General features: G+C 50.2%; 1 protein-coding gene across 1 annotated transcript in view; it reads left to right on the plus strand.

Annotated features, from left to right (window-relative positions):
- Positions 1–3,636: 3,636 nt before the first annotated feature.
- Positions 3,637–18,126, plus strand: part of tnrc6c2 (trinucleotide repeat containing adaptor 6C2) — a 46,102-nt gene continuing 31,612 nt past the window's right edge. The window contains 3 exon segments of the mRNA XM_062448899.1: positions 3,637–4,469; positions 16,048–16,147; positions 16,566–16,587. Of these exon segments, the coding sequence (XP_062304883.1) occupies positions 16,085–16,147; positions 16,566–16,587 (85 nt within the window). The 5' untranslated portion in view covers positions 3,637–4,469; positions 16,048–16,084.

The raw sequence follows: 18,126 nt of genomic DNA on the forward strand, positions 1-18,126 counted from the left end.
GTCGAACAAGGTGTCAATCAAAAGGGGAGGGTTCAACGGACATTTTGAGACCTTCATTTTGTAAATACTCTGTTGATAAATCTGAGAAAATAACACTTTTATGTGAACAAGTTGTTTCTTCCGTCGGCTAACTTGCATAATGAAACAAAGGATAATGGCTATTCATGAACGTAAAACATTGTATTTGGACGAATTACTTTACATGGTTAGATACTTTGAACCCTTGGGACTTACGCAGATCAAGTTTTGATGGCATAATTTGCACACCTGGACCTATTTGAACAACTTAGGGTGAGTACAACTTTTTTCTTTGGCATTGTTGAAGGAATGTTCACCGGAAAAAGACGTTGACTTTGCTTGCTATTGCGACTTGATCTTGAATTGGTTTATTTCAATGGAAGCACAAGAATCGTAGCTTTCCAACGATGTATAACATGTGTAGCGTCTAAAAAATATATTTTTTAGAATTTAGTGCGTCGTAACTGAGGAAGGGGGAGGCAGCATTTTTGTCTCGCGAGCGAAACAGGAGCGTAAACAGGTTAATACACACACTCCCCCTCGCAAAAGTTAACGCCAGGAAAAACACACGTGCGTCTGGCCACCGACACACTCACACCGTGCGTCATGACACACGTACGCACACATTGACACACACATACTGAATGCCCCAATCCCTTTGTCTGTCCTTCTGCGGTCTCTGGTTGTTGCATTGCCCTATACGGTATAGAAAACCAGGGTCATTTCGTTGGCACGGTCCACATAGCACCTGAACACAGCTTTTTCACTCCCTTTCAGCCTCTTCACCTCTCTCTCTCTCTCTTTCTCTCTCTCTCTCGTTCTCTGACCCTCTATCTGTCTCTCTTCCTGATGTGTATGATGACACTGGTCACCGTCCACACCCATATTACAATGGAGTAGGCCTTGGAGAAGTCGGCAACGCAATACCTTTTAGTGTTCTGAATGACTGTCCATTGGCCACCTTCTCCAGTTCTCCCTTGAAGAGGCGGCGAGGCGCAGTATGCGTATCCTGCGACTTTAGTTGGCACGCGGCACACTGTGTCTCATTGCGAATTCCGGGGAACATGTCGTGATTATCCTCCCGGTTAGCTTTGCATGTGTCAAGTCATGCCTTTGGAAATGTCACTTTGTGAGGAGGCGGCAGCCACTGTCTGCATCTCGATGACTCCAGACACCGTGCGGTGGAGAGAACTCAGTATTCGCAATCAATACGGCCACGCTGACCTTGTCATCCATCACTCTCGACCACGTGCGAAAAGCACGCTGGTTATTGACGTGTAGTCCACCACAACTGGTGAAAAATTCAGGCTATCCTCTATTTTTCTTTGCTCGTCGCTTCGCTGAAATGTTTGGCTACTTTCTCCTTATTGTGTTTGTGTAGTTAATTCCACTAGATAAGGCTGATAAGCTGTTCATTTGGAGAGGGGCTTAGTTTTAGAGCAAAGCTAAATCAGGGCCTATTGGGAAACGTTTGATTGTCGGCTAGACTTATTTTTCTGGCAGTGGAATATGTATTTTTTGGGGGGGGATATATCCAATCCATAGAGATTATCTGTGCAGTTGGTTTATGCTGTGGCTTCTATAGTTTTAACCGTCGGGTTATTAATGTGTCTGGAAGAAAAGACTTTCCCTTGTGGGAAGCATGTTTAAAGTATGAAATGTAGCCACAGCAAATGCATTAAATATACATGCCGCCACAACATTCTCAGAAACCATGTGCTTTCGTGTGTGTGTGTGTGTGTGTTTCTGCAAAGCTCCCGCGGCAGGCCTGAAATTAAAACCTCATGTGGAACGCGGCCTGGTGATTGAACTGGAATTAAAACAAAAGGCAGAGGGCTGCATAGAAAAGAGACAATATTAGAGGAGAGGGGGTGAGAGAGAGACATGAGAGGGAAACCGAGACAGAGAGAGAAAGAGAAACATGAGGGGGAGAGAGAGAGAGACATGAGAGGAAACCGAAACAGAGAGAAACATGAGGGAGAGAGAGAGAGAGATATAGGGGGGTGAGTGAGAGAGACATGAGAGGGAAACAGAGAGAGATAAAGAGAAACATGAGGGAGAGAGAGAGAGAGAGAGAGAGAGAGAGGAGAGAGAGAGAGAGAGAGAGAGAGAGAGAGAGAGAGGAGGAAGGAAGGAAGGAAGGAAGGAAGGAAGGAGAAAGATGGTGGTGGTGGTAGGCTATACGAGGTGAGAGTGAGGGAGCGATTCCCATTTGCCATGGTCCTCTCCCCATCCGGCTCCTCTCTCATCAGAGTGTCAGGACAGGCACTTTCTTTTCCTTCTGACAGTACCCCGAGCTTAAATGTGAAAGCAATTAAGGAAATTGGCCAAGTCGAAGAAACAGTGGAAAGACACCTAAAAAGGATAGCGGTGGCGTTGGCTGAATGGTGCTGTGTATGGGCTCACACTCTCACTTCTTCCTCTTTGTTCATGCCATGCTATTTGTCAGTAATGTCCTTTTAGGAGCCGTATATCATCCACAGGGCGATTTCTTTGACACTAATAACTACTGGGGTTACAATATGACTGGTTCAAAGTCGGGCACATTGTGAGGCTGAAGTACTTCTTAACTTTATTGTAAGGCTACTTCGGTTTGACGTGTTAAGACTGGTGTCTGTGCTGGAACCCAAATCGACTTTGAGAAAACACAAAAGCGTGAAAATAACAGACACTACAGGCCTGTCAGTCGCCGCGAGAGTTTGTAATCAAACCTTCTCTTTCACCTCTCTTAACCCCCACTTTCTGAACAGCTGGTTTTCCGTTCAAGCAAAGCATGCTGGTTTATTAGCTTTGGGCAGCTTGCCTCGAATCGGAAGAGGCTCTCTGGACAAGGCTCTGGGTTTTTCATTAGCAGTCACTCCAGGCATCTGTGGCGATGGTGTGCTGAAACTGAGAGCGTGTTCATTCTGGTCAGTCCTGCCCTTTGTGGACCACAGCCTTGACCTGTTCCCACCATGTGTGCGCTTAAGTGCGCACAATCATTTCCATGAGAAAAGAGGCAAGAGAATGGGCAGGGGCCACAATCCTTTTTTTCCCCCCTCAGTCTTTAGATGCATCTTTAAAGGGCATAGGCGTAGGTCTAATCAATCATTTCGTGAATGGTGTGGAAGTGGCCCTTTTCTGTCTTTCTAGACCTCATGTGATCAAGATTTTGAAGAGGTTGATGTAGAATCTAGTGTTTCTCTGGGAAGTAATGCTGGCCTATTATCGTGTATTATTATATTGTAGTAACCTTTTTTTATATTATATGCTTTTTAAACAAGTTCACTTTGTCTTAAAAAAATAAATAAATTGTGTATACTTATGTTAAGCACTAAGTAGATTTACACATGGGGATGTAAATAAATCCCACAATTTACTCTCCACTGCAGAGCTGTAACGCACGGAGACCGTTTGTTCTTGGTGGGTAATAAGCTATCAAACCTCAGAAAACTGATATATATATATGCACCAAGCACCAAGCCTATGAATGCAATTACCTTAGAAATATGATCTGCCTGTCCATCATTTTTTGTAAGCAGATCAGACTGCCATTGTCAAGGGTATGACTGGGTGGAGCCAGGGGCGGGTGTGTTGTTGGTTGGATGTGTCACATGGATAGGCTGCACGGGCATGGGGCCACTTCCTGCATTATTTCTGCTCAGAAGAGAGGAGAGCAGTGTTGTTAGTTTGAACAAAATGGCTGCAGGAGCGCTGTCAACGAGAGCTTACTGAACGCATATTATGACTGTCCACTCCTACGTTTGGATTCCTCGAGAATGTATTTTGTGGGATTCTTTTTTTCAAGTTGCATTTGTGCGGTAGTCAGCTCGTCGGTCAGATGTTGTTGCTAGCCTGCTAGCTCTTCAGCTAGCGACCTAAACAACAAACATTTCCTTTGCACTTTAATACAAGTTGGCTTGCGCCATCAGTTCTATGCGAAGTCATCGGCTAATGTTATTCTCTGAAAGCTGCCTGATTTATTTCTAATCTGTAAAATATTGCTACAGTGGATGACTATCGCCAACTAGTTTCAGCATATTGCCTGCTTTTTGAAGATACAGTACTTGTCTCTAATGTTTTTCGGTAGCTAGCTGTGCTTTTTTCTATAACGTTATCGTGCTACTTTGAAGTTCGTCGTTGTTATTAGCAAGAATTGTTACACTTCATTTTTGCTCTATACATACAAAGTACTTGATGTATCTGGCTGGCCAGCTGGCTACAATTTGCCTCGGTATTTTTGTTATGAAAAGCTGCTCTGGCGGTAATCCAGTCAGTAAGCTGCGGTCGCACGACAGCTGAACCTTGCTGCCGCTAGCAGTCTGCGACCACGACTGAAACCCTGAACTCCAGAATCATTTTTACGGGTACTCGAGAAGAAAAAGGCTTCAAAAATGGTTTTCCACATCCATTTCTGCCATGCACCAATTCGCAATTAAAAGCTGCCAAACCTCGACGTGTGAAGACGCAAGGTAAGACTGAAATTTTCTGGTGTTGTGGATTGAAGTGTCATTTGCTCGAGTGTAGCACCGTAGGATACCTCCAGACACGTACGCCACGGTTACAATCTGACCCTCGATTGCATTTTATTTACATCCAAACACCAATTTGGCGATGAATAACTCCAGTACCCCTTGTAAGTTAACGGTAGACATGCAAGCTAGCAGGATATATTATACCGTACCACACCAGTCCAGTGTTGTTGCGCATTCAATCGTGTTTTTGACACTGACATTGAAAACTTAATATCATTGTGTAAACAAAATAAATCAGTTTCACAGTGGAGTGGAAATTGGCCTGTATTTGAAAGGATTCACTTGGAGATTTCTAACGTCTGTCGACGAATTGGTCGTTCTTTGATAGGTATTTTTTTTTGCGGTTTCAAAATGTGGTCTGCTTTTGATTTTAATACATAGTCGTGGTCTTGATAAGTGAGGAGCACCGCCGGTGTAGTAGCTTAGCTACCCATGTTTGTCTTAAACAGCTCGGTATTGAAACGGATTTGTCATGTAATATGAGAAGACATGTAGCTGTTGGAAGTCAGATGACACATTTTCGGTTTAAAACCCTCCCGGGGTCCACTAGCCTTTACTGTCACCTGAGGTTTAGGATAAAAAGATGGATGTGGGGTTGTTGCATGCATGCCAACACATGCCTCTGAATGTGCTGCATTACCCTGAATTTACATACAGACTATTAGAAATTGCTCTCCCTTTCCCCCACCTTTTTTTGGGGCGAAGAAGCACGAGTTTTTGATTGAACTGTCGCCTTCCATTGCATTCCACCCGCTCTGCACCCTATCCCACGGCGCTGGAGTATAGCTTTTAATATCTTTCCCGCGCGTCTTAATTGAAGTACATCATTTTCTCCTTCAATTTCTCTCTCCCCCCCGTCTTTTCCTTTGACATCTCTGTCACCGTTCTCTCCCCGTTTTGCCTTATCTCCATCGTCACACACCAGTGGGGTGATGAAATGAAAATGCATTGTGAGTTGTGGATGGGCTGGGGGAGGGTGTCTGCGTGTGTGTGTGTGAGGGTTTTTAGAAAGCGAGGGACATGTTGAGAATGCTTAATGCGCCTAACCGTGGGAGTTTGTGCCCGTTAACGTCAGGCTCAAGGCCCAGCCAGTTAGTTAATGCTCTGCAGTTGTTAATCAGGTCGGGAGGTGCCTCCCCCACCCCCTCACCCCTTCCGCACACTCCCAGGGTGAGGGGCCCTTCCCCACACTCCCCTCTAGCCACCCCCCGACGGAGGGAGGTGAGAGAAGCAGGGGAAGGGTGGAAGGGAAAAAAAAACAAGTCTGTCTGTGTGGGTGGGGTGGGGGGGGGGGGTGCGCTGCATTGACTGGAAGTGAAGAGTAGTGAGTAGAAAGCGCTGGTGTTGGGCTAGTGGTGGAGCCATAGTTTTTTTTTTTTTTACCCCCCCCCGCAGAAAAAGGCCGAGGGCCAGTTCCCCTTCAACAGCAGACGGCAGGGCAGCAGGGGACTGCAAACCTAACGGCACCCTATGTCCTTGTGCGAAAAAGCAAACCAACAAAAAAATACTTGGTCTAGCGGGGTTGAGAACTATCTCAGGCAAGTAAGTATGGACAAGAACAGAGAGAAACGTCACTATTAGATCAGAGCTGGCCACCTGTGTCAAACAACGTACAGTCGATTCGCCTGGGAGGGAGACTAATCGCTCCACACGTTTGTTTTGATCCGCTCCCTGAAACGGAACTGAGTGGACACCCAGGCAACCGTATCCGACGTCCTAACTCCCCCCCGCTCCCCCCCCTCCCTGTACGAAACAGGGAAGGATCGGTCGTTTGACTTGACATGACACCCAAGTCGCGACAGAGAACCTCGATGACCCAAGCGACCTCTTGGGTCATCGAGCCGATCCTAGTCGGGGCGTCATGATCCCCCACGGTAGGCGCCCGACGGTTATCTCCCCTCTCCCGCAAGCGAGCAGTGTCTCTCTCCCTCGGTCCCGGCGTTTCATGGCAACGCCGCGGCCGCTTATCCCAGCCACCGCCCCGGCCCTTTGCAACACGAGCCCAGCGCCAGGAAGAGAACATGATGTCTCGACCTGAGCTCGACCCTGGTCGCTCAGCCACTGAGGCCTGCTGCTGTCATCGGGTTGTTTAAGAACAACCGCCCCACAGGCCTGACCAATCACGCGCTCTAATGTGCCTGTCTGCTCGGAGGGAGGGAGTTGGGTGAGGGGGGGGGGGTGTGTGTAGGGAAATCAACTTGATTCAATGGATGTTGCTTTAGCCAAAAACCCATTATCTTCTTGTCTCTGACTGGGGGTATTTTTGAAGTCGGGTTGGGGGGGGTTAAAGCCTTCCGCAGCTAAACAGCTGTTGTGCCGGGCCTGGCGTAATCGCCCTGGAAATGAATTTAAGGATTGTGTGACGGCCGGCGTTGTGTGTGTCCCCCCTACCTCCCTCCGCCCTCCCTCCTTTTCTTTTGCTTTAGGCAGCAAGGCGGCACTTGTCCTTCCCCTCCCGAAAGTAAACAGAAATCAAGATGTAAATTGTTCCGAGTACGCCGGGGCTAGTTCATCGTTTTAAAGGGAGTGCGTGTTGGCGTGTTAGTGAGTGTGTTTGTTTGTGTGTGTGTGTGTGTGTGTGTGTGTGAGAGAGAGAAAGCGTGTCAGTGAGGGCATGCTCGTCTCCCAGGCCTTGAGGCAGCTGCTTACGTGGGTGACAGCGGGGGCTTCCCTGATGTAAGAGGGCTGCAACCTGCCCCGCTCCGCTGCACCCGTCTGCTACGTGTGAGGGCGGTGGGGGGAGGGAGGGAGGGGGGGGGGGAGGGAGGGAGGGGGGGGAGCGGACGGGAGGCCCGGCAGGGGCTCGGAGGTGGGCTACGGAGGGGGGGGGGGGGAGGAGGTGAGACGGAGGCTGGAGGGGCTGTGAGTCTTGGCGGTGGTCCAGGGGAATGTCCAGTGTCCTGGCCTGGGCCTCTCTCTCTCTCTCCCTCCCTCCATGTTGGCTAATTGGAGAGATGTGGAGTGGGAGGCGTCCCATGTTGGCCCTGTGTAGACACAGCAGGACCCGGGCTCAGCCTGTACCAGGTCTCTAGTCCAATTAAAGCCCTATTAGACAACTAGGAGGTTTATGTAACAGGATTTCGATTGTTGTGCTCGGGTCCTCCTGGAGATGTTGACTCAAATCTTCGGTGTACACACTAGGGTATTTGTGTGAATGGACCTGAAGGTGTTTTTTTCGGGTGCAGTTCTGGTTTTCTGCGTTTCTGCGCTGTTTTTTGTCCATTGAATTCAGTGGAGTTCAGATGTTCTTTTGTTTATTTTTTTTTCTCCGGGTCAAGCCGAGATGTTTATTTGCACGTTTCCCGGCTGACGAATCCACGCCGGAGTTTTTCTCCAAAAGGCACGAACGGCATTCGTATCTTGACATTTTTTCCCCACCCGATGCATCGCCGACAGTGAGACGTGTTGGCCCTTGAGCTTGTTTGTTTGCCCCGGATTGGATTAGGCCGTGTTGTGTAACGTTACCGCTAAACCGCGACGTTGTTGACGGACGAAGGGGCACTTGGGTCACATGACCTCAGCTTTTTCCTCCCTCCAATCCACTGTTTGCTTCTTCTTCTTTTTTTGTCCTCGTCTGCTGCCATGAAAGGGTTATCGAAGACAACCCCTTACCCTCTCCCACGGTGACGGGGACCAAGCCAGTCACACAAGTGCGCTCTCTCTCTCTCTCTCTCTCTCTCTCTCTCTCTCTCTCTCTCTCTCTCTCTCTCTCTCTCTCTCTCTCTGTCTCTCTCTGTCTCTCTCTGTCTCTCTCTGCCTCTCTCTGTCTCTCTGTCTCTCTCTCTCTCTCTCTCTTTGTTTTCCAAGCTAACTAGGCCACGTATTTTCTCCCTTTTTTCCCCTCAGTCAGTTTATTGTGCTTTTATTATTGACAGCTTGTTTTAGTCTTGACTGACATCCCGTGCGTGCGTGTGTGTGTGTGTGTGTGCGCGCGGCTCCCTGCTGGCGTTGGTGACAAAAGGCGGTCAATGTCACAGCAACCTTGAGGGAGTGGAGCTGCCTGGCTCCGTTCAGCAGGCCCTCGTCGGCCTACGCTCTCTCTCTCTCTCGAGACGCTAGCCCGGCTCGGCTCGTCTCCTCAGCGCCCCGACGGTCCTATCGTAAGCCGCGGAGCGCTGAGTCATATCCTAACATCGCAGACCTATGCGTCTCGCTCATTCTTTCCTGGGACGTTTCCATGGTTTCCATTGTTGTTGCAGTCCCTCACGGCCTCTTTTTTTTTTTTTAAAGTGATTCTGTCTTTTTTTTTTTCTCTTCATGAATACAAGTTCCACTGGACCTGTCGGTCCCGATAAGATAAGAGGTAGTCTAGTAGTTGTCAAAGGTCACGCATCGTGTCACTGACTGTCTTGGCTGGGCAGGACTTCACAAAGGGGGACTTTCATGTATTTTTTATGACACACCGGGTTTAGACATCCACTATCTATTTCCCCTCAGTTTATTCTGGAAACAACCTTCTGCCGTCGATATCGTCGGAATTTGGCGCTCGCTCGCCCTCCTGTGTTTTGGGCTTTTCCTCCCTCTCCTTAATGAGGTGCCAGCCGGGCACGGAAAGCTTCCCGTCGGCTCGGCGAACGAGCCGCCGAGACGAGGTCCAATTTATGGAGGGGGAACTTCAAAAGCTTTTTATTTATAGCTTTCCCTGTTCGTCCTCTCTCTCTCTCTCTCTCTCTCTCTCTCTCCCTCGCCCCCCCCCCTTCTTCCTCTAGTTCTAACATACCTCAGATAGTTAGCTAGCTGTTGTTGCTCCCACGTCACGCCATCACACGTTTTTACAAAGCGCCACCTGGCCTCTCCAGCACCCCTGGTATGTGTAGAATCTCCCATAACCGCCATGCAGCAACGCCTAGCTCAATGCCGCTTGACCCAACCAATATAATCGCTTATCAGCTGAGGAATTTACAGGCTTGTTCTATCCTCCTCTCCCCCACCCCCCCTCCATCCGTTCAGCTCCAGCCGCGCACAGCGTAGCTAGCCACGCTAGTTTGTAACGGCGACCAGGGGTGTCATTCAGGCCCATTTTTTTACGGGCGTCCGGGCTAATGCCCGCTTTAAAAAGGCTCAGGAGGGCCGTGGCGGCTACGCTAATGTTTCAGCCCAGCCGCAGGACAGCCCAGTGTGGGGAGGAGGAGGTGGGGGACGGGGGACGGACCACTGTGGGTTTTCCTCCCCTCCTCCAACCCCTCCACCCCTCAGTCCTGTGGTCGGTGTGTCCTGCTGCTCCGGCGCTGGCCAGAAGGCTCCGGAACACACAGTCTCTGTGTTTGCCTTGCGGCAATGCTGCTTTGGCCTTTGCCAGCAAACGTTGTTCCTTTCTCTCACTTTCTCTGCCTCTCTCTCCCGCCCTCTCTCTCTCTCTGCCTCTCTCTCTCTCTCTCTCTCTCTCTCTCTCTCTCTCTCTCTCTCTCACACTCTGCCTGCCTCTCTCTCTCTCTCTGCCTCTCTCTCTCTGCCTCTCTCTCTCTTTCTCTCTCTCTCTCTCTCTCTCTCTCTCTCTCTCTCTCTCTCTCTCTCTCTCTCTCTCTCTCTCTCTGCCTCTCTCTCTCTCTCTCTCTCTGCCTCTCTCTCTCTCTGCCTCTCTCTCTCTTCTCTCTCTCTCTCTCTCTGTGTCTCTGCTCAGCGCCTTACAGTCTGGATTTCCTCTTCTTTATTCCTCACCCTGCGTTCCTTCCTCTTCTTCTTCCCTGCTATCTGGTGTTCAGACACATCTGTTCACACTCTCACGGCCGCGACCACGCACGGATGTTCTACTTTTTGTATCTCACTCTTGTCTCCCTCTCTCGGTCTACCTCTCTCCCTCTGTCTGCCATCTTCAATCTCTCTGCGTTTTACTCCCCCCCACCCCCCCCACCACCCTCCGTTCCCCAGTGAGACGTCTCTACCTCTCTTCCTCTCCCTTCACATATGTTCCTGCCCCTCTCTCTCTCTGCCTCTCTCTCTCTGTCTCTCTCTGCCTCTCTCTGCCTCTCTCTCTGCCTCTCTCTCTGCCTCTCTCTCTCTCTCTCTCTGCCTCTCTCTCTCTGCCTCTCTCTGCCTCTCCCTCTCCTTGCTCCGTCTGCCTCTCCCAACGGCTGTCGTTCCTAATTGGGTGTGCTCAAGCCTTCGGCGAGAGCACAACCTTTGTTCTCTCACATATATATTATTATTATTATTATTATTATTTTTTTTTTTTTTTGCCCCCCTAAAACTCAGTCAATATTTGGCCTACCTAGACAACCTAGGTGTCAAAAGTTTCGTCTTGGTAGCGATTGAGTTGCTTCTATTGGGATTTACGTTCCGTTGCATGGTTTAGGCTGAAGTTAAGTTTTTGTGGCGAAAAGTGAAGCTAACGGTGGCTAATTTGCTAGCCACAGTCACTGACGTTACTAACGTCACTACGTCACTAACGTCACGAAAACACGCGTGACTACCTTTGGCAGAACATTCGTTTCGTATCTGTTAACTTGGGGGATAGCTAGGCTAACTATAGCTTTACTGCAAGGCAGCTAATTTGCTAGCCACAGTCACTGACGTTACTAACGTCACTACGTCACTAACGTCACGAAAACACGCGTGACTACCTTTGGCAGAACATTTGTTTCGCATCTGTTCAGGGATAGCTAGGCTAACTATAGCTTTACTGCAAGGCAGCTGCAGAAACGCCACAAGCAAAGAGGCCAGGGTGATAACTATTTACTCATTTTACTTTGTGATATGACACACAATTGTGATGTGTAATGTAACTACAATATAAGCTGATATTATTAAGGAAGTACATCTACTTTCGGAAACAGTAGTCTACTATTTCACTGAAGTATTAGCATCATGACATTATAGCCTCTGTTGCCCGGGAAACACATACTACAGTGGTCTATAATGTATCTGTTTTCAATCGTTAAAATACACATTCCTCACATATACATTTTCGTTGTAGGATTTATTCTGACATTAGTAAACGATTTGTTGGTGAAATTACCATTACCTGTGGTTTCAAACCAGTGTAGCTAACTGCAACGCTGTAGCTTACGCGAGACACACTACAAAAACATCTACAGTACACAGCTGTTTAGGAAGTCAAACGGCGACAGAACATGTTCGGCACTCTCCTTACTTAAATCAAAAGTCTATCTAACTACTAACCTGAACTTCATTGCCACAGCCTAAACGTTGTCAATCTGTTCATGAAAATAATTAATTTCAGCCTAAACCATACAACGGAACGTTAAATCCAATTCAACCAACGCAATCGCTACCAAGACGAACACAGCAGTAGTCTACTAGTACTGTACCGTAGTAGTACAATTTACCGGGGCAGCTTCTCCACACAGGGCTATATCGCATTTTGCGTTGTTACTGACAATGGTCGCTACCAGTGAGCTTTTTATGAATGAGCGATTTTCCACTAAATAAATGTCAAGCTTATTTACGTTTTGGGGGGCATATTTTCAGTTAGCAGATGGTACTGTTTGAATCGCGATTCCATCTTCTACTGCCGGGTAACGTCGTAGAATAATCTTCAAAGGGGGTTCTTTATTAATGAATGAATGCAATGAGTAGGCTACATGCCTGAAAATATCATGAGAAGGGAAAAACTTAAAATGACGTTTAAGTCATAGAGATTAGGTCAATTTTTACACTGGTCTGCCAAATGTATTCGTTTTGATTCAAAGATGAGGCTGCCTCTTGCAGGGGAAATGAGAAGACATCTATTTCATTCTACACTTCACTCGTATTTTCAGTTGTAAATGAGCAGCAAAAAAAAATTCTTTTAAGTCTATTTAATCTTTATAAATAATAACTATGCATTTTCATATAAAATATACAGAAATCAGTTGTAAAAATGTCATTCAAAAACGGACCCCTGTCTAACCGACGCAAGCAAGCACGCCCTACAATTTCCCCAGAAATTGTACCCTCTCTAGTTGGTGTTGCTCTGCCTCTCCTTTCATCCCCCCCTTGTTTTCCTCTCCTCTCCCCGCCCCCACCACACTCCCCCTCCTCCTCCTCCCTGGTGTAAAGAGTGAAGACAGCTCCTGGGTAAGGTCGGCTCACACCCACTCCCCTCATCCATCCTGGAATCAACCTCCTCGCCCCCCCCCCCCCCTCTCCTAGCCGCCGTCCTCAGTGCCGCTCCCCTCCTCTCCTCCATCACCTCTCTCCCCACCGCTACCTTTGTTCTGGCTGGCTAGGGCTCCCCCGTACATCGCAACCGAAGGAGATACCTCTGGAATCTTTAGCTCTGGGTCCCCCCCCCCCCCCTCTGTATTTTGACATTCCGGGAGGGGGGGAGGGGGGGCTGAGTCACTATGCTCAACTCTGACTTGATCTGCACTGTTCTGAGTGTGTTCCTATGGGTCTACACACACACTGCGGTCTGTAGGGCCCTAGCAACACCACCACGCTGGCCTGCATCCACACTTCTGTGTAATACGAGGTCCTGCTAGGATAATGGTGACCCAGCCCTAGGACTAGACCTAACCCGAACCCATTGTTGGCTAAGGTCGTCTCCCCCCCCGCCAGTGACAGTTAGGTGTAACCTGACCCAACTTTGGGGGGAGAGGAGAAGGGGGGGGGGGGGGTGTCAGGTGGTGTCAGCAGCACTGGAGAGACAGAGAAGACCCACGAAGGGCACAGTCACTCTGCCCTTGGTATTTACCCTCCACTTAGCTGACACATCTCTCCCCTCTACTCCCCTCTACTTCTCTCTCTCTCTCTCTCTCTCTTCTCTCTCTCTCTCTCTCTCTCTCTCTCTCTCTCTCTCTCGTCTCTCTCTCTCTCTCTCTCTCTCTCTCTCTCTCTCTCTCTCTCTCTCTCTCTCCCCTCTACTCTCTCTCCCCCCCCTCTCTCTATTTTGGCTCGCATATTTGCCCTCCTCCTGCCAGCCTGTCTATCCATCCCTTTCAAATCTCTCTATTGCCTGTCCTCCTCCTCCCTCTCTCCTCACACCTTCCCTCTGCCTCCGCTGGGGGGGGTAATTAAAAGTGTGAGGGAGATCAGGTACCCTCCCCCGTGTCTTTTCTCTGTATATTGAGCCTCCAGGGAAGAGAGAATACCTGGAATACAGCTCTTGCATCATCATCCGTCGGCCAATCATGTTTACGGGAGGTCTCCTTAGCGTCGCTAGTAAGAACCGTCCCACGGCGAATTCTTCCCGGCGACAACAACACGCTCTGTTGTTGTCGAAGAAACCGTCGGCCGGTGAGGTTAGCCGGCCTGGCCCGGTCCTCTGGATTACCCTCAGATTATCCGACCGTCTTACAGCGCGCCCTGTACCGCCGCGCACCCGCCGCCACGGTTACTGTTGTCGCGGCGTGGCTATTTCCAGCGCTGCCGCGCGACCAAAATAAAAGCCCTTAATCCCCAACGCTTCCTGTCGCTCGGCAGTGTGTTTACTAGGAAATTAGATAAATAAATACTCTGAGGTATTATTACTGTCGTCATGGCTATATCCCCCCCGTGCTCACACACACACCCTCTCCGTCCCCTCGTGACATCAACAGCAGTCACCAGATGGGAGATCCCACACCAACAGCTGGGGAGGGGAACGGCCACGCAAGGTTTCTCCGGTGGAAAGTTCCGGATGTTTTTTTTTTTACTCATCCAGTACTTCCACTGGCCTCTTCGAAGGCGCAGGGAATCATTTTAACACGCCAAAGTGTCACCAGATACCCCCGCCCCCACCCTCGTCCTCATATCAACCAAACCTCCCCCTCTCTTTTGGATGTCATCCAAGACTTCGGGAGCAGGGGGGGGTAGCGAGATACCCGCTAGGTGGACAGACGGGGCACTGTGATTGGCTGGGGGGGGGGGGGGGGGGGGCGGGGGGAGGGGAGGTGGGCTCCAGCCTATGGGCTCGTTAGAGCTGCACAGGAGGGCTGAGGGAGAGAGTGGTGTTGGTTAATAGGCAGAACTGGAAGACGAGGCTCTCTCTCTCTCGCACACACACTCACACGCACACACTCACACACACACACTCACTCTGTCCAGCTCCCAGGATATTTATTACTGGAGGACCAGGCTGGCTGACTGCCTGCTGAGATACTAGTTTGACATAGACACGCAGCCACCTCATAATGAATAGGAGTGTGTGTGTGAGACTGCCTCTTCACTCATTACCACCAGACAAGTTCCACAGCAGTCTTCCTCAGTTTGTCTCTCTTGATTGGCAGTAGTTAATGGCCATCTCTTCTTCCAGTATCTCTCTCTCTGCTTCCCCCCGCCCCCTCCCACCCCCCGGGGTCTCACTCTCCCCCCCCCCCCCTATTCTTTCTCTGTCAAAACGGCCGTCTTCTGCAGTCCATTCCCTGTGGAGAACCGTGTCTGCTCCCGCCCATCACTCCCAGTGATTGACAGCTCCCTCCCCCTACCAGCGAGCAGCACAGCGGGAGGGGGAGCCTATCATTGCTCTTCCATCATTGTTATTCTACATGCATTTATTCATCTCCTTGCCCCGTGTACAATGTCTGACGCTGCGGTTACGGTGTGTCTGGCGCTGAGGATCAATTCATGGTGGCGTGCTCTGCTTGGTCAGTCAGTGGCTGTAGTGTGGGCATGATGTACGTGTGTGTGTGTGTGTGTGTGTGCGGTAGTTAGGAAGTGAGCAGCGTTCATCCCTGAGGACAGGGTAGGACAGAGGCTCGATATGTTGCTACAACTGTGTGTGTGTGTGTGTGTGTGTGTGTCTGTGGTGAGTTAAGCTTAGCGGGCAGCCAGTTTGACATGTTGTCCATGTTGATGTCAGAGAACACAGTCAAACTGCTTTCCCCATTGACCAGCCTGTACCGTCATCGTCTACTACGAGTATCTTTCCATTGGAAAGGACAAATGTATACACACACACACACACACACACACACACACACACACACACACACACACACACACACACAACTGTACAATCCTCAAGCCCTTAATGGTTTCCAGGAACAGTCACCAAACTTCAGCCAAAGGAAATAAAGGCTGAAATAAAACTCTCTCTGGTCCTTCTGCTATCTGATCTCTCTCTTGGCCAGAGTCTCACTGCACACAGGCCCTGGGAAAGAGTCTCTCTTTAGGTTCCCCCCCCCTCTCTTTCCCCCTTTCTCTCTCTGTGTCTCTCTCTTTCTTTCTGTCTCTCTCCTTCTGTCTCTCTCTCTCTCTCTCTCTCTCCCTCTTAAACACAATTTCTGTTTTCTGCTCTCACTCGCTTCCTTTCTCTCTCCTTCGTGTTCTCTCGATCAGCCCTTCTCCCTTGAAGCCCCTCTCTTGACCATGAAGTTAACTGTCTCTTTAGCCTCGGCTGCAGTGGAAGGGCTCGGAAACCCTCACGTGCTCCAATACCTGAGGGGGTTCCAAGGTCCCCCGCTTTAGAAGATTCCAGAAAGGCTCCCACCGCGAAGCCTTAAAGAGCGTGAAATAGCGGTCACCGCGACCGCGAAAGAGAAATCTCGGGCCCCGAACTTGGATGCCCCCGAACTTGATGCACCCCCCCACCCCCCACCCTCCTTTCCATCACGCCGTTCCACTTAAAACCTCTCTCTCTCTCTCTCTCCTGCAGCTGAGAGAAGCTAGCAGAACGAGCAGAGAACCATTTGATGGAAGAAAAGAAAAAGAAAAAGCACGACGAAAAGAACAAGAAAGACGCCGCTCAGAAGAAGGTGAGGCCTTCTTTCCGGAACGCGCTCAGGTTGAGACGTGGCCCTCCAATGGCGAGAGCCTTGGCCTGTGCACACACACACACACGCATATACACACAGCAGGCACGCCAACAGCTGTACCAACACTCTTTCCGCTCCATAGCATGGGGTCTCATCGCATTCTCTGTTTGGGTGTGTGAGCTGTCAGGCCGTGTGTGTGCGCGCGCGCGTGTGTTTGTTCGGGCACACTTCTTCTACACACATTCCTAGCTCTTTCTCAGTTGGCCGAATTATGCTATCGTGTAACTACTGCCATGTTTCATGGAAGAATCCCCTGCTAAATATACTGAATGCTAATCATTCATTAGAACCTGTGTATGAAATGGGCGGTTTCAACCGTACGTTTTTTTTAAATTCTTATTTCTCTCTCTTCTCCTAGGTTGCTGACCTGAAAACCAAAGGTGGGTGTATTTTGCAGCGTAGCTCTTCTAAAAATACACGCGTGCTCTTGACTCACCTCCCCCCCCCCCCCCCCCAGGTCTGATTAAGCCGGTTTCCATGACCCATAAAGGCGTGTGCACACGTGCATAAAAAACGCACGTCTCACACACACTCGCACGGCGCACAAACAAACACACGCTGTGGTTGGCACTTATTCCCCTCCACTCGCGTCTCAGCTCACCCGAAGCCTGCACACGCACACGCACACGTTTCCTAATGCGCGCTGATGCACAGTGACGCCCGCTCCGGGCCGCGCTGCACAGGCTAGTGAAGCGTGAGAGGAGGGCAGCAAACGACCACACTGCACAGGAAGGAGAGGAGGGGAGGGGGGGGGGAAGAGGAGAGGAAAGGAGGAGTACGGAGAGGAGGAGAGGATGGAAGGAGAGGAGCGAGGGAGGGCGGGTGGGGGAAGTTCAGCGAGGCTCCTCACAAGCGGCCTCCCGAAAAAGGCTCCCACTGTGATCCAGTCAGCCAGCGGTGGCGTCCCCGGCCCCGCCCCTCGTCCTCACCCATGCCCTCCCGCAGCGCTGTAGCCCAGCCCGGCCCAACAGCATGCTGTCCGGTCTCCATGTCTGTGTACATGGAGCTGAGGCTGGGGGTGTGCATGCTTTGGAAAGTGGCCTCTACATGAGTATGAGCCTTGGGGTTGCTGCCAGCCAGGCAGGCAGGGAGGGAGGGAGGGAGGCACAGAGACCAAGTTAGGGAGGCAGGGACACGGAGAGGCAGGGAGGCAGATGGAGAGTGTGTGTGTGCACCTGTGTGTGTGGGAGAGTTAACTTGGCCAACGCACAAACAGTCTCCAGACTGATGCCCCAGTAGCCTACGGTCTTATCGGCAAGTCTGACCATCTGGCCCCGACGGTTGGCCCTGCCAGAGGTCATTCTAGCTTGGCTTGACCCCTGACCTTTCATTAAGTCAGCCTCATTACACCCTCAGAGGTGTTTCACCGCTTGGCCTGACACACACACACACCCTGAGTCTCTATGCCATGAATCACTGGCTGTTTTGGACTGTGTGTGTGTGTTGGAAGGAGAGCCTGTTTGGAGCGTTATCGGAGAGCGTGACCCACCGATTAGACCACGTCAAGGCTGGGGGGGTCCCCTGCTGACGTAGGATGCGGGGAACGCACCTGGCTGTTAGCCTCTCAAATGTCTCTGACTCAGGCTGAATGTGTGTGTGTGTGTGTGTGTGGCCGTCCTTTCCCCGTGTGTGCATCTCCAACCTTGTGTTTGTGTGTCATAACGTGCGTGTCGTGTGTGTGTGTGTGTGTGTGTGTGTGTGTGTGTGTGAAAGAATACCATAGGAAGTGTTGGGATCTGGGAAGGCCTGGATGCATGCCCCCAGCTGAGACACCACCAGCCCCAGGCAGGCCTCAGACAGGCCCTAGGAGAGAGAAGGATGGTATAAGAGAGAAGCTTCCGGAGTGCCATGTCAGCAGAGGAAAGGAAGGAACGGAGGAAACTAAATGAGGGAAAGTGCAGCTGAAGAGACTGACTGTC

The sequence above is a fragment of the Osmerus eperlanus genome, chromosome 22 (genome assembly GCF_963692335.1).
Source record: "Osmerus eperlanus chromosome 22, fOsmEpe2.1, whole genome shotgun sequence".
In the NCBI taxonomy this organism is placed as follows: domain Eukaryota; kingdom Metazoa; phylum Chordata; class Actinopteri; order Osmeriformes; family Osmeridae; genus Osmerus; species Osmerus eperlanus.